Source organism: Copadichromis virginalis, linkage group LG7, assembly GCF_057382275.1.
Source record: "Copadichromis virginalis isolate Kocher_CV1m ecotype Utaka linkage group LG7, C_Virginalis_male_GT1.1, whole genome shotgun sequence".
In the NCBI taxonomy this organism is placed as follows: Eukaryota; Metazoa; Chordata; class Actinopteri; order Cichliformes; family Cichlidae; genus Copadichromis; species Copadichromis virginalis.
In genome coordinates this window covers 65,831,083-65,856,902 of record NC_140624.1, presented here as the reverse complement: position 1 = coordinate 65,856,902, position 25,820 = coordinate 65,831,083, and the positions used below count along the sequence as shown (strand labels likewise).

At 39.8% G+C, this 25,820-nt stretch overlaps 1 protein-coding gene across 3 annotated transcripts in view; it reads left to right on the top strand.

Moving 5' to 3' along the window:
• The window catches only part of smpd3 (sphingomyelin phosphodiesterase 3), a 90,990-nt gene extending 65,625 nt beyond the window's left edge, over nucleotides 1–25,365 (top strand). For all 3 annotated transcript variants that reach the window (XM_085464812.1, XM_085464811.1, XM_085464813.1), the window contains 6 exons: nucleotides 4,058–4,133; nucleotides 7,112–7,273; nucleotides 8,914–9,003; nucleotides 16,031–16,094; nucleotides 16,712–16,880; nucleotides 21,303–25,365. In XM_085464812.1, coding sequence (XP_085320938.1) covers nucleotides 4,058–4,133; nucleotides 7,112–7,273; nucleotides 8,914–9,003; nucleotides 16,031–16,094; nucleotides 16,712–16,880; nucleotides 21,303–21,404 — 663 coding nt within the window. In that variant the 3' untranslated portion in view covers nucleotides 21,405–25,365. The remainder of the gene's footprint in view (nucleotides 1–4,057; nucleotides 4,134–7,111; nucleotides 7,274–8,913; nucleotides 9,004–16,030; nucleotides 16,095–16,711; nucleotides 16,881–21,302) is intronic.
• The last annotated feature ends 455 nt before the right edge of the window (nucleotides 25,366–25,820 follow it).

Below are 25,820 nucleotides of genomic sequence, written 5' to 3'. Positions count from 1 at the left end.
ACCCAATCGCAAACTCACAGAGGCAGGAATGAACTGGAGAGCAGAACCATGCAAATTAAACCAGGAAACTATAACGTAACACACAGAGAAACGCACGGCCATGGATGAGGGAGAACGCGACACCGAACTGAGGGAGACGCAGACATAAATACACAGAGGGTTAACGAGGGAAGTGGGAACACACGGGGAACACAGGTGACACTGATAATCATAACAAGACACGGCAGGAGTAAATGCAACACTGACGGGAGACTGTCAAAGTAAAACAGGAAGTACACAGAGGTTCAGACAGGAGGAGAGAGAGCACGGGGAGAACACAGACATAACGGGCTGGGGAAAACATGGAATAAAACACAAGGAGAGACGAGGGCTCACAGATACACAGAGGGGCACACAGGGGGTAAGAGTCACAAGGGGAAAACACATAAGGAACAACGTAACAGAGAAACCCAGGAAGCATGGCCTAAATAAGGAACAATACACAAATACATGAAAACTAAGAATACTGGGCCACCATGGCCCAGGACCATGACACTTTTTCCTGTCAGTAAAACATTTTAAAATGAATAATCTGCCAGCTTTGTGGTACAGAGTGGCAAATAAGTATATACTTCAGTGATTAGCAGTGTGTGCACCCATGCACTTTATGGATCCAGCTTTTCTTTCAATGTAGCTTGCCATCACCAGTGTGTGAATGTGTGTGTGAATGGGTGGGTGACTGGATGTGTAAAGCGCTTTGGGGTCCTTAGGGACTAGTAAAGCGCTATACAAATACAGGCCATTTCTAACATTAGCTGACTCCATTTGTTCTGACATGTTCACTTCTGCCTCCAAAAATAAGGATGCCAATGGTTATCATGCTAAATCTGTAACATGTATGCCATGCCATATCTTATACCACACCACACTTCAAGACATATTCATATTAGTCTTAGAAGCTTACATGAAAAGCTTACAGTGGAACATTGCCAACCCTCCAAATGATGAGCTTGTATTTCATCCGCACGCACAAGAAGAATTGGGTATTAGTGGTTGATCATAACAGTGCATCTAGACAGGAGTGTTTAAGCAAAACCTCTTAAAATATCTGTGGAAGATAGAAAAACCACAGGAGTGTGCACTTACTGCAGAAAATGGAAGTGCAATTATAAACCAAAGGTCACCAATAAGTGAAAAGACATTAAGATGTAATAGAAAACAGGCCTTTTTCAGGGAATATGCAAGAGTTGAACTTACAGTCTTCCTGCAGCAATGGAAGTTAAAGACAGTAACTACACTAACTGCAACTATGGTCCACTACTAGGAAACACTGTACTGTGGGATGTAGCAGTCTATAGGGATATCAAAACGTTAACAAAAAGGGAGCAAATGACTGGAGAAGGTTATGGTAGATAGCCACACAGTCTTCAGGCTTAAATTGTATTCTAAGATGAACTGAACAGAAGGGTGAAAACAAAGCATCCAACAAGTGCAACACATTTGTGGCAGCATCTGCAATAGTGTTGTAAGGAACTTTCCAAACAATGATTCATTTCCATTGTAGACCGAATGCCACATGTTGTTTGGCTGCTAAATGAATCAAAACTTTAGATTCAATTTAGGACGTAAGGCTCCACGGTTCCTTAAAAGCATATTTCTTTTCGTAGGTTTTTCTGACGTATACTGAGACAAAACGCTGCGTCAGTTGAACCTACAGTATATTTATTATCCAACCCACTCATGTTTGCACCACTCTAAGTCTGAAACTGAACACAAGAGATAAATAGTGGATCCGGATGTAGTCGAGCCAACAAGACTCACAGTAGACAGCGGGTTTCAAGCAATGCTCATCGAGTCTCAGCTTTTTTTTAGCTACATCAGTCAACTGCAGAGAAATACATGGTAAAGCTCCAACTGCAGAAGCCTGCAATTAGATCAGCTATCAGAGCATAACCTCTGCACGGAAAGAGGAGCGCTTTAAAACAGGCTCACTTTGCAGTCCAGTTCGTTTTTAGTCACGTACACAATTATAATATGAGTTTTTATATGCTACATATACGTATAATTTTCTTCGCACTCATAAGCAACAAGTCCTGGCTCTAAACTGTTATATCCTCCATCCTCTGCTCATCCATCATGAAGTCCACAGGTGTGGGACCACTTTTAAATTTAATTTTCATTCACTCTTTGTGTAAGTTTAGGCAATAAAATTACTCGCTAAGCTTTATGAAAGGAATGATGATTTTTTTTCAAATGAAATCCTTTTACAAACATCGGGATGGTTGTCAAGTAAAGCAAAGTTAGCTTATTAGTTAAACTGCTGGTTACATATTACTACAGATGTTCGTTATTGAATAAGGAGAGGTAATTTGGAAAATGATTTATTGGGATGCAGAATTCAGCTGATAAGCTGTTAGGAGGTAAAACTTTAAAGAACCATCATAGCACAATGGAGTCTAATTCCTATCCCAGCAGTGAGAGGAATAAGGACAGGACCCCCCGAGTCTAGGTGCTGATGTTGGTGATGATGATGAAGGTGGAGGCTTGAATGGGACTCCAGTGACCAGGATGAGGCAGAGATGGGGAGAGAATTAGAGTCTGAAAGGCAGAATGAGAAGAGAGCGCTCACATTAAAGCATACTGAGCAGAGGCTGATTGGCTCACAGAACACAGGCAAGAAAATGATTGGACTTGAGTAATGATGTCAGTATTGAGTTTGACAGCGTGGAAAAGAGGAAGTGATGTAAAGAACAGACTAGAAGACTAAACACACAGCAAAGCAGGCAGATGAGTGATTGCAGAGCTTCTTATTGAACATACAAATTTGTTTCTTTTATGTAACAATTTGTACAGCTTCATTAATGACTCAGTGTGGCGTGCCAACCTCAATGCGGCTTCTGGCTCATCTGAAAAACAACTATGAAAAAGCCATTTTGGGTTATGTAATGTAATGGATCGCCTACATAACTGGAAATAAAATGAATAACATCTACTTGCTTCAAACACCACACAGGGGAAACTGTGTCAGATATCAGAGCAACAGCATCTTTGGCTCTTTGAGTCCAGATGGAACAGCAACAATCTTTTCCATTACAGAACTGGTCCATAGACCTCTGCTGAGGTTTATGTGAGCGTCATGTCTTTCTCTTATAAACTGTCTGATATGACCATGAATAACCAGAAGGGTGTGCTCAAGCACTAATCATTAGCACCATTGATTATCAGCTAACCTTTTAACATCCACTAGGGAACCAGACATGTGTTTAGGGTTAGTAAGGTTAGGGCTGGGTTTGCTAAATATGCATTTTCAGAAACTACAAAATGTGTTTCAAAAGTATCAAAAGTAGATCCATATATATAGGAGTATATATATATATATATATACTCTTGAGGTTATTATGTATCACCCAACTCTAACCCTAACTCTGTGGGTCACTGGCTACCAGATGTTTATTTTTATTCTTGTTTTTAATCATCCAAGTGGAGAAGCTGTATTAAAAACATTATAATGCCAACATTTTTTGAGAAATGTCACATCATATAGTTTCTGAAAAATTGCCTTGACGTTAGATTAGGTGACTGCCTCGCTGGCAAGAGGCAGTCGTTCTTCTTCTTTTCTGAATGATTGAAACGGCAGTGGTGCACTACATGCCAAATAAGAGAGATATGATCATAACTGCGGTTCTTTCATCATTATTCCATTATGCAACTGTTACATACTGTTTTATTAGGCTTGCAGATCTTATAATCATGAATTATTATCTCACATTTCTGTTATATCCATGAAATGCACCAATATTTCATGATGACATTACACAATGATGCCTTCTTTAGGTTTTCATGGGCTCTCTGCCCCACTGCCGTCATGTTGCACACCCTAAGTGCAGTGATTGAATTACAGCGTAATGACTCCGTTTTCCCACAGGGATCAATAAAGTTGCACCTTGCCTTGTATGATCTAATTGCTGCGGTTGTTACCTGGCTTGTTTCTCATATACAAACACACTCGTTAAATGGGCTTTGATGCTGCCTGTTTGAACACGGTGGAGTGACATGTTTGTCTCCCCCTCCCCAACAGGTTCACGTGGGCACCTCACACCAAGAGCAGAGGGTGGTGGGATACGTCACATGTACGCATCTCCACGCCATAGAAGGTAGGGTTATATGTTCTACAACTCTCTCCTTTCTGTCTCTGCACATGCACACATGAGTGTATTAGTAAGGATCCCAAGATGCCTTTTTTGAAGGGTTGTTTCTTAAGCAGGATGGAAAACATGTCAGGTCCCAATGTGATTGTCTTTCTCTAGAAGACCTGCAAAGACAGTTTTGTGTGTGTGCGTGTGCGTGTGTGCATGTGTGTGTGTGTGTGCACGCTTCTCTGTCCAGATACTTAGATAAATGAGCACATCACAACCCGAGCATGCCTCCTCCTGCTGTTCCCATGGTGACTGCCTCAAGCTATTTAAGGCGTCACAGCCCTATTTAAAGCCCCTGGTCGATGTCACCCTCATTTTTTACCAAAGACATACCCTCCCCACCTCTTTTCGCCTGCTATTCTGGGCTTCTCCTACGCTTCTCTCAGACCTAAATATAGCAGTGGCAGGGCTGTTTCTAAAGATACATCAAACACAAAGCCTTTGGAGGTTAAGGGGGCTGGGCTGGTGGGGTAAGTCAGGGAGAACAGAGAGGAAGAAACAGGGGAGGAGTGCAGAGACCTGATTCTCTGAGAACTATATGAGAAATCTTTCCAGGCTGAGTGCTCAATTCATGATGCAGCGGGACTATCAGCATATAGATATACAGTATATACTGAACTCAGTAATGCAGTGGCTACCTCATCTCTTGGCTTTCTTCCATTTCGGTGCAGTTCAGTTCAATGTGCTCTTATTTTTGTTCCTCTTTGACTTGTTGCCAGCGTGGTGAGGATGGAGGTCCTAGGCCAAAAGCCAATGGACACGTTACCAATCTGTTACAGAGCGAACAAACACGGTTACCTCAACATGCATGTGCTTGGACTATGAGATGAAACCAGAATACCCAAAGTACTAAGTAACCCAAACCTTCTTGCTGTGAGGGACATATATATAATCACTTTATGAACTTTATGAACTAAAGTGACTACCACAAAAGGCACCAGTTTTCTATTGCTGTTGCTACTTCACTCACACCCAGAAAAAATAAGATTTAATGTTGTATAGAGCCTCATTTAGGCTGTTGTTGAAAGAAGAATTGCAGCCAGCAGCCAAACTGTTGAGACCTCAATTCACTGATTTGTTGTCTGCTCTAATATTGCTGCATCACAGCCGGTGTCACAAGCGGTCGAGATGCATATACATGTACTCAATTTTTACTTGGACATCTCTGTCCTGTTTTAGTCCTGTGTTTCCATTTAAAGGATAAAGGTAATTTGATCTCAGCATTAATATTTTTGGTAAAACACTGATTGTACTGGACAAAGAATATATCTTTGCACAGTGCACAGCACCATAGAGCATATGGATTGTGTAAAACTGATAATAATGATATCTTTTTCATTTACCCCTAACATTTATATTTTTAACCTTTAAACAAAAATATCTATTTCAACCATATTTCTGTAAAGAATCAATAAAAATGTATGAAATGAGTAGCTGGAACTGAGGTGGCTACAGAGACCTGGACCACCTGCCTAAGATAAAACCCCTTTGAGAGGCTCAAATATAGTTGTGTTGTTAGTTTCCTAACTCAGAACAAAACTAATCTCTTTGCAAATTAACAGAGATTCAATTACTCTGAACTATCCTGAGGTACAGCTCAGTTGAAGTTCCAAATTCCCCGCTGGTATTTAACATCATTACTTCCTGCTTGTAAACTTCACAAAGACCACAGTTTAAAGCTCTGACGGTGCCTGGAAACTAAGGAGGGTGGTGCATCCCGCATAAATGGCTGCATTACTCACCTGGGTGAAACATCTCTATATGCACCAGGTCTGCACTGACCCATCTTGTTATGAGAGGGATAAGTTTGGTTTGGTTTTAGACACATGCTAAATAAGCACATTTCTTAACATTAGCCAAACTCAAACATTACTCTTTTTGAGTCGCCTGGTGGATTTTAAAAGGTTAAACTTTGTCTACACATCAAAGGATTTGTTTGTTGCATCACCTTAAACCTGATGATTGTTTGCAGGTGGACATCCACTAGTTCCTGCTAATTTCTCTGTGTATGTATTCAGAGTGAGACTGTTTACCTGATTGTTCCTTTTTTTCTGATAAAAGCATACAAATCATTATATTATTTTGATCTGAAGAAACATTTCGTTTTCATGCACATACACAGGCAAACGCTCCCCCACGTCCCCCCTCCCAGATCCATCCATCTCTAAGAGATGCAGTCACACAAAAAGAAAAGAAATAGCATTTCACATGTACTTGAGCTGAGAGTAATCAAAGCCAAAGCCACCTACTCACCCACCAATATCTTGACACCTCTTTGTTTCTCGCACTCTCCACTATTCAGCTGATATTTCTATCGCATGCTTTCACCCACCGCCTCCTTCTATTCACCTCCTCCCTCCGATCCATAACTAACGCCAATTTATCAGATGTACTGGCAGCAGCGGACAGACACAAATGCTGCCAAAGCAAAACAGCACCAGAAGTTACTTAAAGGGTTAGGCTGCCTTTTTTTAAGCAGGATTGTAATAATCGCTCCGTAGTTACAGTATTAGACAGTGGGTGACAGATGGCAAAAGCAAGACCTTCTCACAGAGCACAGATCAAGTCAGAAACAACATGAAATGAAAGAGCTGGGGTGGCGGTGGGTTACAGAGCGGCTTGCAGAGGCAGAAGAAACTGCAGGCAGGCTGAAGCAATGTAAATAGTGGAAGGCAATCACCAGAGGGGCCAGCCCCCAAATTAACTTATAGGTTTAAGATAACCTTTTACAACTTCATTAGCTTACCAATTTGTAGCTCATTCTTTGGTGTCATATTACGTTGTAATCTACACGATGCAAATGTTCACATTCAGGTTCTAACCCACAGTACTAATGCTGAATTAATCTGTGAGATTATGCTGTGATTACACCCATTTCTGTATATTTTAGTGATTTTCAGTAATAATCTGCTACTCATTTCCCTGCATTATCTCAGGTGATGCATCAGTACGGTGTGAGCAGCTGGACCGGTTGCTTCAGTGGGGGGCTGAGTTTCGCCAGTCATCATCCATACCACTGGAAGGAGAGAAGGTGCTGGAAGACCTGGTGGCCTTCGACGTCATCCTGGGAGACCTCAACTTTGACAACTGCTCTTCAGGTATGTCTAAATTGATAGTGCCAGGATCAACACAGGGGTAGTTGGGATGTTCTCCACCCACCTCAAAATTTGATTGCATGCTGAACTGGAGAAAAGCTGTACAGTGGGGTTGAATTTTGGATATGCACTGATGTAGATCTGGAAATAGGTCATTTCTCAAAATGTCAACATGTTCTCTAACTTGCTGTTAACATCGAGTCTCCCATTTAGCACTTGGAAAATTCTGAAAATCATTCACTTTGTGTTTTAAAATGCATTTGACCTTATGATTCAGTTATAAACAATCTGAGGTTCGACTAATTACCCAAAACTGCAGCTTTAGTTCTTTGCTTTGTAATAATAGTGTGTAAAGAACAAAGCTGCAATTTTTAATTCCAAAAGAAAACCATTGTTTAACTGACTAATGTACTAACACGATAGGCTCCTGCTGTCAAATAGACAATGAACATTTTAATAAGTTGATTGTTCTTATTAGTCATATTGTTAAATTCTTCTTTGAAACCTTTCCATAATGAGGCATTGAATGTGACCACGATGCTTGTTATAATTAATCAAAACAGCCTTGAAACAGTGACCCTCTATGACAGTGTGTCAGTAAAGCTCATGGCTCAGCTCACAGATCTTTGTACTTCACACTGCAATTGTACATGCAAAAATAAAATGTGAATTAAGCTCTGAATGCTTCTAAGTAAGACTGAATAGCAGCTCAGTACTGTACCTGAAGGCCTCCTGTATACCCACAGCTTTAACCAGAGCTCTGCACTGGTGTTATTTATATAACCACCATCAACAGCACCAACATAAAAGACAGAAAGAAGCATTGCTGTCTCTTTATCCCTTAAATCCCAGTGCGAAAAAGTGTTTGTGTTGTAAAGCAGACTTAGCAATAAAAAGCAACGCAGTGGATTAAAAAGACGGATAGAGTGGGAGAAAAGGTATGAAAAATAAAAGATTTTTAGTAGCTAATTAATAACTATATAAGACTAACTATTCACCACATTTAATTTTTGCATTAAATGAGATAAATGCAAGACGACAATAATAAAAAGCATTCATACAAAAGAGCTATCTCACAAACACAAGCATGATGTAACTTGCCATTGCCAGTGTGTGAATGTGTGTGTGAATGACTGAATTAGTGAATGTAGTGTAAAGCGCTTTGGGGTCTTTAGGGACTGAGTAAAAGCGCTATACAAATGCAGGCCATTTACCATTTACCATGATAATTAAACCAGCTGCAGTTGGTATCAGAAATAGAAAGCACTAAAGGTCAAGTCCTTGGCAACGGTGGGGAGGAAGAACTCCCTTTTTAACTGAAAGAGTCCACACAAGCAGGCTCAGGGAGGGGAAACGGTCTGTAAAGAGAATGAAGAGGGAAAAAGAAAAGTGTAGAGCTGTGGAGGTTAAAAGGGGACTTAAGTGAAATGAAATGAATGAATAAATAATAATGAAACTGATTTATTTTATTATACTTAACTCGTGTTTTGCCCTGCACAGCATGCTAGCAGCTTAGCAACTATGACCTCCTAAAGAAGAATCAGTAATGTGTGACTTTTCTGCCGTGTTTGGAGTAAAACTGACTTTCCTGACTGTGTGTATAACCTTCCACTGTGTATGTGTGCACACTTGTATTTTTCCAGAGGACAAGCTGGAGCAGCAGCACGCACTTTTTACTCAATACAAGGACCCATGTCGCCTGGGGCCAGGGGAGGACAAACCATGGGCTCTGGGTAACAACACACAACCCAACACCTGCCCACGCACATCTTCCTCTACGGTCGCTCCATACGCACTGTAGTAATATGTACACCACCGGCTTCGGTTACAGTCTGACTGTAAAATGCAGGTGTTGCTGCGTGCACCAAGGATCCACGCGGTGCCTGCAGAGTGCAGCAGGCATTAATCTGGCTCAGGCTGGCTAAGTCAGAATGCACCCAGTACAGCAGGCTGATACATGGGCATTAGTGACGCAGAAGACTGGAGGGTTTTGGTCTGGATATGGAGCGTTTTTTTAGGCCAGCGGTATTTCAGGGACAGTGTGGGCAGGACCGAGTGAAAGGGCTTGTTTAGAGAAGGGCTTATTTATTTGGACAGGCATATTTTCCATTGCAAGCCGGGGAAACAGATTGGCACTGCCTGTTTCGCTGTTATCAGACATAGGGAGGTTGGAGGGGAAAGAAAAAACTGATCAATGAATCAGTGAAAGAAAGGGAAGGAAGATTATCCCATTTCATAAAGCTTATCCAAAGAAGATTAGACCTGAATGGATACAATAGTGAGCCAAAAATCACAGCTAGAGAGCTGAAGCTGCCAGATATTGTCAGATGTTGTACTGACAGAGTGTGCAGTAATTTCCTGACTCTTCTGGTGGCAAACGGCGGGATTTCATACTTCTTTTAAATCTTGTGGAAAAGAAGGAAAAGCATGAGACCAACTTGGCATAAAAAGCCATGGCAATATGTTCACATGACTGAAGTTTCAGCAAAAAAAGAAAAATCTCCCCCACTCATAAATGTCACGTCTCTTTTCATGATGCGTTTTAGTTCATGTTAGAGGGCAGATTAAACAACCGCCAAAGCCAGCAAGTACACTCACTGTGGTCTTCGATGTATTTTTGGAGCTGTGGCCAGAGCTGGTGTGAAAGAATATTTATTTTGTTCCCTTCACAGCTTGTTGGTGTTTTCAGGATTTATGAGACCAGAAAACTGAGGTCATGTTAACCACTCAAAACAGGGAAGCTGGTGCATATCTGTACTTTCCCAAGCAAGCTGAAGCAACACGTTCTCACTCCCAACCCAACACGTGCTCCTGCTCAGGAACTCCTTCCTTTTATATTTTAACACATTAGTGTGTTTTTCCCTTTCAGGGGTGCCATTTACTGTTGATTTCCAAGAGGAGGAGTAACAAAATCCTACATTTGACAGGTGTCTGGAAACTAATTTAAGGTTAGGGTTAAGGTTTGTTGGTGTTTTAGCCACATGCATGGAATTTGGCCCTGTAGTATTTAGAAGCATTTCCATTTGGATGTGCCAAATGGTCAAAAATACCATGAAATCTAAGTCTATCTGGGTCACCAGGTGGGGGTGAGCCTAACGCAAAAGACAAAAGCAGATTCATTTAACTCATGTTTTTGACCTTACCATTGGTGTTGCCATACGGTTAGCTTAAATGCAGACTTTCATTATGTCAAACACCCAGTAGAAAGGCAGGAAAGGTCTCCTTTCCTTGTTTCCTTAACCTTAATCTTACTACGCAGTGAAAGTCTTAAGATTTAGAGTTGTTCAGTTATCAGTTCTGCTTGCCTCTAATGTCACAACTCACTAATACACTGATTTGTTTTGAACTTTCAGCGACTTTTTAATGCCTCAGGCAAACAATCTCATGCTGTTTTGTTAAAATCTGCTATGAGCTATATTAAAGTAACCAAAGTGAAGCGAAGGCTGTAATCTAACTCTGTTTGCATTGGCTATGTGCTCAGTTTGATGTTGACTGTATTGCCAAACCACTGTATAGTATAGTCTCATGAATTTATTTGACTTGAATGATGATAATAAAAGCAAGAGTTAAAGCGGATCATCTCTGTAGCAGGAAAAGAAAATGTGAGTTGACAGAAGGGTTAGCAAGATTATGTTTCATTTTACTGTTGAGACTGCCTGCACCCTCCCGTTTTTAACTCCAGCCTTGGCAGTGAAATTATTTTTTAGTCAATGTTTATACAGCCTGGAGTAGCCTTAGTACATACGATGTGTTTTCTTGTCTATCTCAAGGATCCACATCAACAGCCTCGTTGTGTAAGTGTTGTCAGATATACATATATAGTACCACAGTCCTCTCTTTCTGACTTCTCCTTCATGTCTTTCCTTCAGCTGTCTGAGTTAAGTTGATTAGCAAAAGATGTGGAAGTTTTGTTTGACTTGGCCAGGTTTGGTTGCATTAGCTTTGGCATTTCTTATGGGGAGTTGGAGCTCCTGGACAAATTCTGCACCAGTACAGGGCGAACAACCCGACTCCACACAGTGGCCGTGCTCAGCATCCTTGGTTACCATGGTGTCCCATGGTACTGATGACATCAGCAGCACTTTTTTTCTTGAAGTCTCTCTGTGGTTATTTCTAGAGATGGACCAATCCGATATTACGTATCGGTATCGGTCCGATACTGACCTAAATTACTGGATCGGATATCGGAGAAAAATAAAAAATGTAATCCGATCCATTAAATATCACGAAAGCACCTCACAAAACTTGCAACACGCCGTAACTCGCCTCAGAACGTTAGCACGTCGGAGCAGTATGCATCACGTGATAGAGCGGCTGCGGCATGCGGACCTGTCGGTGGTCTGGATAGCATGTGGAGCTTCGCTAGCAACCCGGCATTTCATCTCCGACAAAGTTATCCCGAGAGAAGTAAAGCAAGTGTGTAAGTCCATCTCTGAATGTTTTTAAAGCATTCCTGCGTTAAGCGACTGCCTCCTCTTGCTGCTACTTCAATCATGAAACAGCTTAATGATCGGCTGATCGGCTTTTCTGTCGCGAGTCCGTCTCTCTTGTTTGTTTTTGGCCCACTTTGCACCAGAAAGAGGAAACCAGCGGCTGAACAACAGCAGCACGTTTAAGCTTGATCAGCTGTTGTTAGAATTTATTTAATATTACTTTCTACTCGAGGATCTTTTTCTACGTAGCTGACGTAACTGTGCAGGGGTGGATCTAGCAAAGTTTAGCCAGGGGGGCCGATAGGGCGTTAACATTGAAAAGGGGGCACAAAGACATAGTTTTAAAATGTCGAGCTTTTAATAAATAATTATCCAAATCTTACACCCAAAGTTTTAATTTGATGTAAAATGAATAGAAGTCCATTACTGTATATAGTAACTATTAAGTCTAATATATACACCCTAGTAAGCTATAGTACTTTTTCCTTTGGGAAGGTACCATCTGTGCAGTCTGCAATTTTGTTGAAGAAAGATGTTGAATCTATTTAATATTTCTTGAAAAATAATTGATTTCTGTGCATTTTTTTTCACACTGCATCAAATTAAGGTTGATTACGTCGATTAAGCATCATGAGGTGGAGCGTGAGGGGTGGTTCCCTATTTTTTATTTATTTATTTTTGTTGTTGCTGGGAGTTGGAACCCTATTAGTTAGGTTGCTTAATATTTACGCTAAGTACTCTTTAAAATACCAGAATAGTGAGGATGGTGTAGGTTTAAGTTTATTAGATTGATCAGTATTGCTGAACTATGAAATATTTTTTTTTTGCATACAGGTATAACAGAATAGCTTTAGTGTAGTTGTTGTTTTAAACTTGAGTATGAACTTCTACAAAATGCAGCAAGATATTTAAAAAAACAGTTTTGTTGATTAAAAAACACTATATCGGATTCATATCGGTATCGGCAGATATCCAAATTTATGATATCGGTATCGGTATCGGACATAAAAAAGTGGTATCGTACCATCTCTAGTTATTTCTGACCTTGAGGGACTCCCACCGACTCTGTCGAGCTGCTAACAGCGTACCCAGTGGGCGACACCTACTGGTTCTGACCGAGTGAGAATGGGTTGGCTAAAAACGGCAGCAGTGTAGCGGAGTATGCCCACCGGACACCCCGCCATCTTTATTTTCACTGATCTAAAACCTGCTCTTAGAATTGTGAAAAACACTGTCCGCGCATCAGACGCCTACTCTTCATAAGAGCTCCCAACACTCATGAATTGACTGGAGTAACTTCAGAGTGCTGCGCTCGTCATGCGGAGCATTTTAAACGCATTATCCAGCCCACGGCCTTGAGTCCTCATTCTCAAAAGCATCTCTGAGTGCTTCTCTCTCTCTTGCTGTTTTATTCCACTGGTTTATGACAGTAGATTGTAGTCTGAGGATTATAAAGGCGGAGAGGGTTTCTGACCCTTTAGAATAGCTATACTGGAAGCTAGATGTTATTTGACATAGTGAGGGGGAGGACTGTGCAGTGTAAACTACATCAATAAAGCGTGAGCAGAAATGGTTTCTGCAGTATGTCACTGCAAATGAAATACACAGAGTGGAGATGAATCATTGGTGCAGTTGTATATGAATATTTTTCACGAGCCAGATTTTAATCAGATACTGGTGTTTTGCTGTTTTCATCTTTATTTAAGCTAATTGAAATAATTCGATTCATGCTCACAAGTTTCAGTCTACAAAGGCAAAACAATGAAAAACAGAGATTTACCAAACAGCAAGAAGTCTGGTTGTTTATTTTCAGCTGCGCCAATGTCCTCCCAGTGCCCAGAGACACGCCTGTCAGGTGGATGAACGTCAATTCATTGGTCACAGGTAGATAAACCTTTAAGAGGTCAGTAAGACTAGAAAAGCACAAGAGAAGCACAAGCAGAAGTACATTAATCCACTAACAAATCATGAGCGATGAGCCTCACCTGAATTTTATGCCATTAAAGTGTTTTGAAAATTGTTCAGTCATTGTAATCGGTACACATCCCTAACTATATATAATATATATACTAATATATATACTATACTAGTATATATACTATATATACTATAATATATTTTGTTCTTGGGTTAGGGTCATCACCAATGGTTTTAATGACTTGGTGAACAAAAATAAATTTATATAAAATCTATTAATGGACACTCCTGTAGCTCGTACATTTTTGGTCCTGTGTATTAAAGTACAAAATTGTCATTAAAAGTTTAAGACTGGGACAAACCACAGTGCCCTCCACCAAAGATATGATTATAAAGGGAGACTATTCTTCTTCTAAAGCTACAATAGGATATTATTTTATGAACATGAAATTGGCGCCAGCTGATGATGTATACAGAAGTGATAACTTTTGTTCAGTGAATGGTAAATGGACTGGTTCTTAGATAGCACATTTCCTCTTTACTTAAACACTCAAAGCACTTTCTTCAGCTTTATTCACACCCAGTCATACCAGTACTTTTTTCTAAACCTGGATCTTTTCTATCTAGAAGAGCAACTTGGGGTTCAGTATCTTGTCCAAGGATATTTAGGCACGCAGACTGTAGCAGTCAGGGGTCAAACCACCAAATTGCCTATCAGGTACCTTCTGAGCTGGTTCCCATTATCTGATAACATTTGAAATTGGTAAATTAGATGAACAAAGGCTGCAGCTCAGGAGCAAGAGCAGACTGTCTAGTCGTTTTAAGATTGGTGCTTTAACTCATCCATCAGAGTATGAGTGTGTGGTTGTTAGGTTAAACCTGCTTAGTCATAGAAAAATGTAGTAAGAAAGCACTTTGAGTTCTCAGAGTAGAAAAAAGTATTTAAGTACCACTCCAAACGCTGAGAGATAGACAACTTTTTCTAGTCTAATGATTTGAGACAAACATCTAAATTCATTGTGTCATTTTAACCTTCCATTAAGAGCTTTTGTTGCCCTCCAACTTGGACTCTGCAAACCCTGCAGAGTCATATGAGCATTGTGCACTTTATAAAAGCATCATGCACACTGATAATCTCCTGCTGACACATTTCATGAAAGAGATGCTTCATGAATTCAGAGAAGGAAAAAAAAGCTCAGCCAGCAAGTAAAAGGTAATCCTATTTTTCCTCTTTTTTTCTTCTAAACCTGACCTCCATCAGTGTATGTACCTGTGGGTCATGCTAACTTGTATCACTCCATACCTGCATACCTTCAGTATCAGGGTAGAAAGTGCAAGTTCTGCGCTGCCTTCCAAAAAAATATTTTTGCATAAATCATTTTTCATTCTCGCCTAAAGTAAACATGGAAATGAACCACCTGAACCTTTTCTCACTCCCTGCTTACATAATGATGCTTAATCAGGACATGTAGGTGTTCTATTACAATGCACTGGGCACTCTTTTACTGACAGTTTTCACCAGGTTAGTCTGATAGGATTTAACACCTGACCTGGACCATAAGCACAAGCAGAAGCACTCTGCTGGTGTGTTAACTGTAGTCAAGGACTTTATCATGGAAACCAAGAATAGTGGAGATATTAGATGTTTGCCTTTTAAAATGTTTTAATCTTGTGGAAGTTTGTATTTTATTTTTCCCTAAATCTAAGTATCTAAGTAGCCTCCGTGTCTAAGCCACATTATTTAATGCCTCAAACTAACCAAAAAGACAGAAAGGCCTCGCAGTCAAAAATAAGCAGCATTCAATCTCTTGGCGGTCATATGAGGACTTTTGTTCTAAGTGGTGTGTGTGTGTGTGTGTGTGTGTGTGTGTGTGTGTGTGTGTGTGTGTGTGTGTGTGTGTGTGTGTGTGTGTGTAAAAATCAAACATGAAAATGTTTGTAATTCTGGCTGTGAGAATTACCTTTTTTCTCTATTAGGCACCTCCATCAAGGGACGCTTACACAGCATTTTCATCCACACGAGCTATATTCTTTAATATTATATTATATATTATATATTATATATTATATTATATAATATTTATATTCTTTATTCTATATTCTTTAAAAACTCTGCAGCTAAACTGGACGACTGGACAGACTGCTCAGCTGTCCCATAGTCAAATTGTAAACAGTTACAAGAGAAGTCATTTTCTGCATCCTATTTGCTAATGTAAACACATCAGTGTGAATGAATGGATGTGCTAAGTAGTCCATTATAAAAATATGTGATGATGCTAGCTAAAAGACTGAGCCATGGACTGATACTACAAGGCTGAGGGAGAACGAGGGGGAGGGAAGGAGAGAAATGCAGGCTGAATTTACTTGTGCACGTCTCCACTTTAATGCATTGTAATGTGTCTTTAAACAGGTACTCTGCTGGATCCCAGTGGCCTTTATGATGAAGATGTCAGTTCACCGGAAAGTTTACAAAAGTGAGTCTCATCCCCTGAAAAATCAAATTACCTCTCCTTTTATTCGCATGACGATCATAAATCACAGCGGTCTAACTTCTGCTCCCAAATCTTACGAGTGTACCCATAATATATGTGTACCAAAACATATCTGAGATTTAAAGCTCTGAAATTACCATTGACCCAGTGCTCATGTTTGCAATTTGCTGTAATTACTATAATTTCTTCGGAAATTTTCAATGAAGCATCGTCATGACATCACCAGGCAGGCCACGAAGTCAAGATAAGCCCTAATCTCAGCAAATTTAGATGATGGGAGTGCAAACCCACACTTGACCGTTGCTCAGCTGATACACTGCAAACCATCTCCACCCCAACTGCTCGTTATCATTCAGTGTCTGACATATTTATCTTCAGTGCCTGCTCTGGAGTCTTGTTAATACTCTCTTCACTTTCCACGTATGCACACAGAAGTCTATAGAGGTTGGAGAACAGAGCCAATATCCCAAAATATAAATGACTGTAGACTGAAATAATAATCTTTTTGGTTATAGTGGTCCTGACAGAATTCCAATTAACTATATGCATTTGGATACAACACAGCATCTAAACTTCAGTATGTTGTGTGTTGTTTTCAGACTTATGGAGAACGAAGAGGGAAGGAAGGAGTACCTGGTGTTTCCTCCCAGTAAGAGCCAGTGTCCCGCCAGCAGTCAGAAGGGAAGGAAAATCCCGCTGAAGGGCAACGGACGCCGTATTGACTACATCCTTTACAGCGACGAGGGCCTCCAACAGGACTGGAAACTGGTACGGTTTTGTTGTCTTGCTGGATGACGCTCTCAAGACTCAGTCTCATATTTTTATTGTCAATTTGAGACTTTTTTAGACCTTAGAAAACTGGCAACACCTCTTAATCACCTGTCCTTTTATTTGTGTTTGAACTAATTAGCTTGCAATATGCTTAGTAATTTACAAAGCCTCAAAGTATTTCTTTATTTTTAATCTTAAAGATATATGCTGTTTACTCAGTCAGCCTCAGAAAAACAACAGTTCATAGAATTAAGTCCAATATTATACTAAGAAGTGTATTCCCATGATGAGTGTAAACTTTTGACCGGACATCTAAGTGCTTTTAAGAGGTCCTCTAATTCGCTCCATTGACCATAATCAGTTTAAATTTTAATTACGTTGTTTGAATGCAGTCATAGAGTAAGTGGCTATATTGAAAGCATTATTTAAATGAGGTCGTGCTAGCGGTCAAGTCATAATTGAAACGTTATTAAAAACATGCCATTTTTATTGTATTCTGAAGGGATTACTTCAACCACAAATTCACAGTAATAACAACATATTACAAGCAGATAAATATATGATTTTAATTTTCTGCCTTTCATTTGTTTCATGAGTCTTTATGGAAGTCCAGACTTCCATAACTGCAGACTAGAGACGGCAAATCATTGTTCAGCGATGGTGTCAACGCAAAGTGTTGTCAATTAGTGAGTTTCTGAAATGTGAACTTTTGCGCTCACAACTGCCCATTTATTTATGTCATATGGATAAGACTACAAGAAATTCCTTTGAATCACGTGTGTACAAGCGCTTTCAGACAGTTCGGGCTCACAGACGTAAACCCCGCAGCTAACACTGACATGAAGTGACGTCATCCTTTCCTATATTCAAAATCCAACAGCTCATTTGGGTGCTCTACCATTCAGCACTGCTTTGAGCTAACTGATGTTAGCTATCTAAGCAGTGCTAACCTACTGTAGCCAATACTTTGTTTTAAGCTAATCAGCTACATGCTAATGTTAACCAGCTACCCAAAACCTTTCACGCTGCTGTCTAGGGCAGCGGTCCCCAACCCCAGGCCATGGACTGGTACCGCTCCGTGAGTTGTTTGGTACCGGGCTGCCAGAGTTGAGGCTTGAGTTTGACATTTATGGTTTTCAGGGTTTTTATAATTAACTCGGTTTCCCTGGGCCTTTTCCCGTGTTGTAGTTGTGTCTTATTTTGAAAGAAATATTTACGCATTACCATAGCGACCAGCGAGCATTAAGGGACAGAGAGGACGATGTTACTCTCAGTGTTGTTGGCGCATTTCAGGAGGACGCTGCTAATAAAGTTACACAATTATACAGTGAATTCGCGTTTATTATCATATTTACAAAACACCACAGTTTCTGTCTTGGTTGTATCATTTTAGTTTGTTGTATTGATCAGCAACACCTTAAATGCTGGTCCGTGAAAATATTGTCTGACATTAAATTGGTCTGTGGCGCAGAAAAGGTTTGGGAACGCTGCGCTAGGGAAACCAATTCCATTCATTCTACGATTTTCTTAAGCGCTTATCCAAGGTGGAGTCACAGGAGGTGGGGGTGTATCGCAGCAGTCATGAGACAAGAGGTGGGGTCTCCTGGAGAGGTCGCCAGTGGAAGTCCTTTCTGATTGTGTTCTTTAGCTTGCAAACATGTTAGCTTTCTGCGCACACACACACACACACACACACACACACAGGCCAGTCTTTCACTTTTACTCAATTTACCAATACAGAACTACAAAGGTGTTCCCAGATTTCAGTGTCGTCACATTGAGCGTTACATGGAAAAGAAATAAAGGGAAAAGAAATGGTACCCTTCACAGATCACCATTTGAACATGCAGATATCGTAGGGACTGTGTACCCCTGGTGCTTTTTGTATCCTCAAAGTATTGTATTTCTAATATAATTTTACAACTTCCATAATCTTGAGCAACACTTTTTCCCTGCAGGAATCAATAAAGTTTTGATTATACAAGGAGCTGAGAATAACAATGTGACGTCTTACACGGTACACAGACTCAGTACACAGTGCACGTTTTTCACAGCAGACATTCAGATTTATCACAGCACGAGAAGGACGTGTGATTAATTACACTAAGAGCAACCCTTCCATTAAGTGGACAAAAGCGAAACCTTCCTTAGGTAATGCAGCGTTCATTCAGTTTCACTGGCATGTCAAAAGGGTTTATTATGAAAAAAGGCAGCACGTGTTTTAAATCGGTGTTCCTACTGTGTTGGATGTGTGAACGCATCTCCAAATATTACATGCTTAAAACACCAACACAAAAGAGTTTGCTAACAGGGGGCACAGAATTGTGGCATTTTCTTGTCAGCGGGGAGGTGATATGTTTAATTCTCCTCTGATTAATTTCCTAGCAACAAAGCTAAAAACCTAATTTTCCCGAGCCGTGTGAAGCAGGCTGAAATTATGTCACACCACGGGAGAATGTTTGACTAAAATCTGGAGAGGTGAACAATGAAACACAGCAAAAACAACAACAAAAAAGTAGGGAAGAAAAGGAATGAGGGCAGGACTGTCTGTGTGAGGGACTGGAGAGGATTGGAAAACCAAATCATACTATTTACACCTCTCTCCTTTCTTCCCATCTCTCTGTCTGACTCTTTCTATTGGCTCTCTGAAGGCAGCCGCCTGACGCCACCTTCTGTCAAAGTACAGTTACTGTAGCATCATTTCCCTTAAGTGGAGCTGATCAAGCATGTCGCTAACCTCCCGTCACTTGAAGGGTCTCATTTATTTACATGTTTACCTTAATCTTGTGTTGTTTCTCTTTATCTCTTCATGTTACTTTAAGTTATTTTTTGAAGAACATACTTGGATAAAAATGTTCCGCTCTTAGGTTTAAATTGTCCTGCAATAATTATTTAGTGGAGACACAACTAGCAGAAGGAGATTAGTGGATTACCTTAATGAAGACAATTAAGTTTTAAATGAGTCGATATATCAAAGTATGACCCAATTTACATATTAAATATTGCTTATAACTAGTTTCAGTGAATGGATTTTGTATAGAGGGAGGGTTTATTTGTGGAGATGTTGATATATATTTTTAACCACTTCTTAAATCAGGAAACATAGTCAGCAGCCAAGAAAAATACTTTTTTCCCCTTTCATGTGTTGTTATTAATAAAATCTTCCAGAAATCAGCTTCTCCATTGTATATGAGTAATGTGCCTTTAGAGCATGATCAAAAGGTCATTTTGAAGAAGTAGCCTTCAGAGGAATGTGTTGCAAAAGTCCAAGCATTTTTATTTAATTGGGGAAAATACTAGAAGTAATATTAGGAATATGGACCACCTCAAAATTCTCTCTGTTTATCTCTTACACCAAAAAAAGAAAAAAGAATTTGATATATTTTGTAAAATGTTTTGGGTTTTTTGCCATAAAAATGTAAACTAACATACAAATCCATACTAAAAGAATGTTTCATTTTGAAATGTAAGTTTCCTGTCAATTAGATTGTTCGAAGTACTATTAAAAAAAAATTCATAAATTGTCACATCTCTCTTAAAACGGCACTATTGATAAAACATATCAACATTACTAAATGAACTCTCATTGATTGTCATGACAAAGGTTTTAGTAGTACTTGCAGCTACGTTAGCAGTCGTTGTCTGTGGAAAGTACCTTCTATTGACATTACAGTCCACATACTTTTGGTCAGGGTTGTTTATCATGGTTTTGGACAAGTCCCCAGAGTTCCAGTGACATTTAGTGACAGCATGAGGCAGGAAGGCCCTTCCTGCTCCAACATGACAATGTCACCATTCATAAAGCTGATTTTTTTTTTTCAGGAGAGGGAGCACCTCATATTCAAAAAGCACCAAGCAGCTATGATGAATCTAGATGGCCTCTTTCTGTAAAATGTATACATAAAAATGTGGGCTATTTTGGACTCTCAGTTATTGAGATTATGGTTAATGAATAAACCGCTTCAGAGGGGAGCAAATGTTCCGATAGCAAATTGAAAAGCAGCAGCAGAGAGCTGCCTCATTAGCTTGTGTTAAAGTAATTTCTCTTTTAACATCTAACTAAAGATTTCAGCATTTCAGTGATTACACTAATGCTTGCTTTATACTGGAGGATGTTGGTTTTGGTAATATTGTAGGCTGCCCGAAGATGTCATGTGCAGTGGTGCTTCCTCTTATCTAAAACAAGGCTGTAAGACACTGATTCCCAACACTCCTAACTATCACTCCTAAACTGAAAAGTTTTTAACAGAAAACCAGCAATGCCAAAATTAATGCACGTGACTTTATTTGAAACGTCTTTTACTTTCTGAAAACAAAAACCAAACCCGCCCTAACGTTGAAAGTTGCTGCAGAATTAACTGCGAGCTTTGTGACGCCTTCGTGATCTGACGATGCTCTCTTCTACTCTTCATCCTGCAGGAAATCGAGGAGTTCAGCTTCGTCACCCAGCTGGCCGGCCTCACCGACCACCTGTCTGTGGCCATGCGCTTGGCTGTTTCCACTGGGGAAGAGGAGCCTTAGACTCATCACCTGAGCTTTTTATTTAAATACTGCCATGGAGAAGAGCAGACAGCCAGGATGAGAAGAAGATGTTATAGATAAGGAGGTGCTCAAGGAAAGATTGATGGGGCAGCAAATAGATGGATGAATGAACGAAGGAGGATTAATGAAGGTAGAGAAGAGGACCACCTGAGGGGAGAGAGACTCTGAGAGACTCTGAGCAGGAGAGATAAGCAGGGGAATTCAGTTTAGGAAACCAGAAAGATTTTCATCTTCCTGGGTAAATCACCCACTCAGTCACACACATTAAATACAGCACCACCCACAAGAGATCGACTTCTCGACTGTTGAGTATCGCCTGGCCTCTCCTCCAACGCTCCCTCTGGAACTGAGTCCAAAGGGTTTTATTTTCAGTGAATGGTTTCATGTAGCCAATACACACACTCCTTTTATCAGATCTGTTTTAGTCGTAGTGTTAGTATGATTTCTTTTTTTAATTATAACTATTGTTATTATTATTCTACCTTCAGGGACAGAAGGGACAAACACATTATTGGAGAGAAGCGTACAGCTACAGACTGGCCTTTACACTGACCGTCTGTGTCTTTGTGTCGTGTTCCTTGCTGAAAGGCTCTTGGTCAGTTATTCACCTTACTGCTCTCACAGTCAGTCCCAGGAACCTCAACAAGTGTCTTTTCTTTTCTAAAAAAAAAAACAAGTCTTTCTAAAAGGATGAAATCAATGTACAATTTCTATTGTGGCTGCACCAATTTTTATAAGGAGTTGAAATGCCTGTTTAATATTATATGGTATGTTTCTATAAAGAGGTATTGTTTAAAGGGACATGAAACTGGAGACAAAACGTTGTCGGTTGAATGCGATGCGACGCTACAGCATGTTTCCTCAGCCATATTTGGTGAAACCATTGGTGAAGCTTTGCTGATGCATGATGGGAAATGGTGTTAGTTTACAACATTCATATAAAGGCTTGACACATACTTATACGTGTCTGAATGCCTCAAGGGGCATTTTGGCTCTCAAACACATACCTGCGTGTCTGTGTGGCATTTGTGCATGCTAATGCTAATAACACACATACAGAGGATTTAGCTAATGCAGGCACACAGCTACACACATGACATAAGGAGGGCTTTCAGTGGATGTAACAAAAAACCCCTGGCAGCCAAATTGGACCTCTTCACGAGTTCGACACGAAACATGGCAATCTTTTTGAGAGACTAGATATTGTCAACTTGTTAGCAAACAAACCGTAGTAGCTGGTTGGCAAACCATCACTTTATTGTGAGCACATCTGTTTGGTTCACTTGGTAAATTCCAGCATGAAGCCCAGTTATTAGCACAGCAAGTTGTCCAGTGGATTATTACGTTGACAGCCATATTGCGACGCAACTGCAAAACCTCATTGTTCTGTAACATTTTAAACACCTACAGGCTGTGCAATATGCCACGTAAACTCAATATAAAGTTCAAAACAGTCCCAAAGATTAGCACAGACCGACCAAGAAGACACAGAATTCAGATTTTATTGCATCAAACGCTTCTTTTTTCACTTTTTTCACAAATACCTTTAAATAACAGAAACTATCCTGGTTTTTTTTTTACAATGTATCCAATATTTTCAAAAAGCAGGACATGTTCTGGTTTGTTGTTGTTGTTTGTTTGTTTTTATTGCGGCACAAATTCCTGGGAATGATTTGCCAGTAAATGTTCTATAATTACCTGGATTTCATTTTTCTTTTTAAATGGAGAAGTGTCGAAGTGAAAAAACAAAACGTAACTGAAGGTGTGTTCAGACTGAAAGCACATGTGAGACTTTTTCTCTTTAATGAAAAAACAAAAAATCCCAAGTATTTTAGCTGTTTGTGCAAATTCAGTCAAATTCCCACCAACTGCTTTGCCTTCAGCCTAAATGCACCTTCAGATTTCTGCTGTACTGTGTTACAATGTGGAGAAACTGGCTGGACAATTTTGAAATACTAAATCATTATAAAGCCATTACACCGACTCTCTGTGTGTAACAGAGCCAAACAGACCATGGTATCAAACAGGAGCTGGAACTTTGAGAAGTGTTTAGAGACATGTGCTTACTCAAACTGTCCTTAAATACCCCCAGACATGCAGCTGTGGTGCTGTGAACTCCGAGTGCTGTGGGCGAGTGACCTTGTTACCTTGAACTTTAAGAAACGAGGAAGCAGTTTTTAAACTATCAGTATTCTTAAGTGAGATGCTGCCAAATTAAACAGTTCTGCTTGGAAAAACTACAACTGTCATTCATACAGCAAATACCTTGAATATAAAACAGGCAAACATTAGCCATCACAAGCTAATGGTCATATCAAGCCAAGTCAAGTTTGCATCCAAATGCTAGATTCGTATTTTCTCCACAGTACCTGTTGTTTAGCACCACACATGCTAACCTGTAAACAGTAAATGCAGTAAACTCCAGATTACTCTTCTACCATTCTGTTTAATCCAGGAACTACACCCATACTGCCATCGGTCAATATGGGCCGTAACACCTCTCGCTCTCTGAATAAAACATGCTTTACGGTGATAGTTAAGTTTGCAGATACTGTCTATATACCATGATCTGCAGGGTAAACAATGTTTACAACAGTTTTGTGACCTTTCTACCTGTCTCGTAATCACTTCAGGGGAAACGTTTCACTTCAAGCATCACTTTCAGCATCAGTGCAAATATGAATATGTTGGGGCAACTTCATGTGGTATTTTCCCCCCAGTTAAAGTGCTAGCTGGCATTTCTCTGAATAAAAACTGTGCTGAATGATAACCCAGGGTGGCCAGTGCACTATAGTATGTTTACAGGCATGGTATCAGCAGTCTACATCCTGCTGTTGTGAGTGTGTGTGCATGTGTGCGTGTGTGTGCACAGGACTTGTCAGTCATCCTGTTATGTATGTTCAGCTTACAGTTTTGCATACAGTATGAGTCCATCTGTCATGTGACTCTCTATATTACTCATGGTATTATTATGACTGACACGTTCTTGTTTTTACCAAGTCTGTGCTTCACCATGTTCCTTTTTTATTTGATTTTTCTGAGACAAAGTCAGGTGAATTTGAGAATAATCACTGCTTTGCTTAGGGTAACATCACACACCCAAGAGCACTTGGTAAATAGTCATGTAAATACACTATATGAGTAAAGGAAAGGTGCCACGGTGAGCATCTGCTATGAGGTATAATAAATCAAAGGTTTGGAGAAGTACTGTGTTAGCCAATGTAAACATTTATTTATAAACCTTTATTTTTCAACTGTTGTATTTATTGCATCAAATCTGAATACTGCCGAACAGTTCATTTGTAAGAATGGACAGACAAACAGTGTGACACGTCTTATTTTAAAGCTGGACTGTGAAGGTTTTTGATTTTATATTTGGATTTCATTTTGTTTTGCTAATTCTTCTGTGTTATTTTTAATATTTCCGATTTAAAGTTCAAAGGAGAGTGTTGGTTTGTGTGGGTGTTGAGGGTTTATACCAAGCCTTAGGTTTGCAGTTGGGTGACTTTTCAGTCAGTCATGCGTAAACTTAGCAGTTGGAGGCAAATATGAACTCATCCTGTTGTGTATTCCTGTGAACTCTTTCTAAGCAGTGTGTTAGGCTGGTGAAGAGAAAAATGCTCAAGTGTGGTTCCATTTAAGTGGCATTAAATTCAATTTCTGGGCCACTTTAATGCTCTTAAACTGGTCTGCTGTTTGGTGCTGGGCAGGCACACTGACTACAGATGCAACCGCTGACTGTATATAAAGATGGACAAATAGCACATGTCCACTTTATCTTCCAAAACTGATGGAAGATATATGCTGGTGACAATATCTCTGTTGTAGTGATTAGAAGTAGATCCTAGTATGAGTGGTTCTTCTAACATCACACAAAATTATTATTACAAGTCAATAAATTCCTCTCCCCCAACTCCACGTCCTACTTCCAGATCAAATTTCCTGAACATTAAAAACACATTTTCAAATTTAACTGGAAGATAAAACCCATGATCTCGAAACTCCAAAAATGTGGAAATTAGCAGACATCAAATAAATAAATGAGTAGTAATAATTACAATAGGGAATTGAAACAACCAAAGATCAAGTCCTTTATAAACCAAATTGAACAAGTATAGTACTTTCTAAAGTCACTTCATGCGCCTATTTTCATTTGATATTAGAACAGCCTGTAAAAACAATGTTAATGTCTCCCAGAGTTAAGTGTTAATATGAAACAGTGATGTGCAGAAAATAAACCGACAGATATTCTAAACTAAGGATGAATATGGTTTGACTTTGATAGGAGATTAAAACTGAGACCATTTACTTTTCATTAGCTCTGGATGAAAAGGATAAATGGTACGGTGTTCTGAGACGGACATATAGGTAAAAAATAAAATTCAGAATCAATTC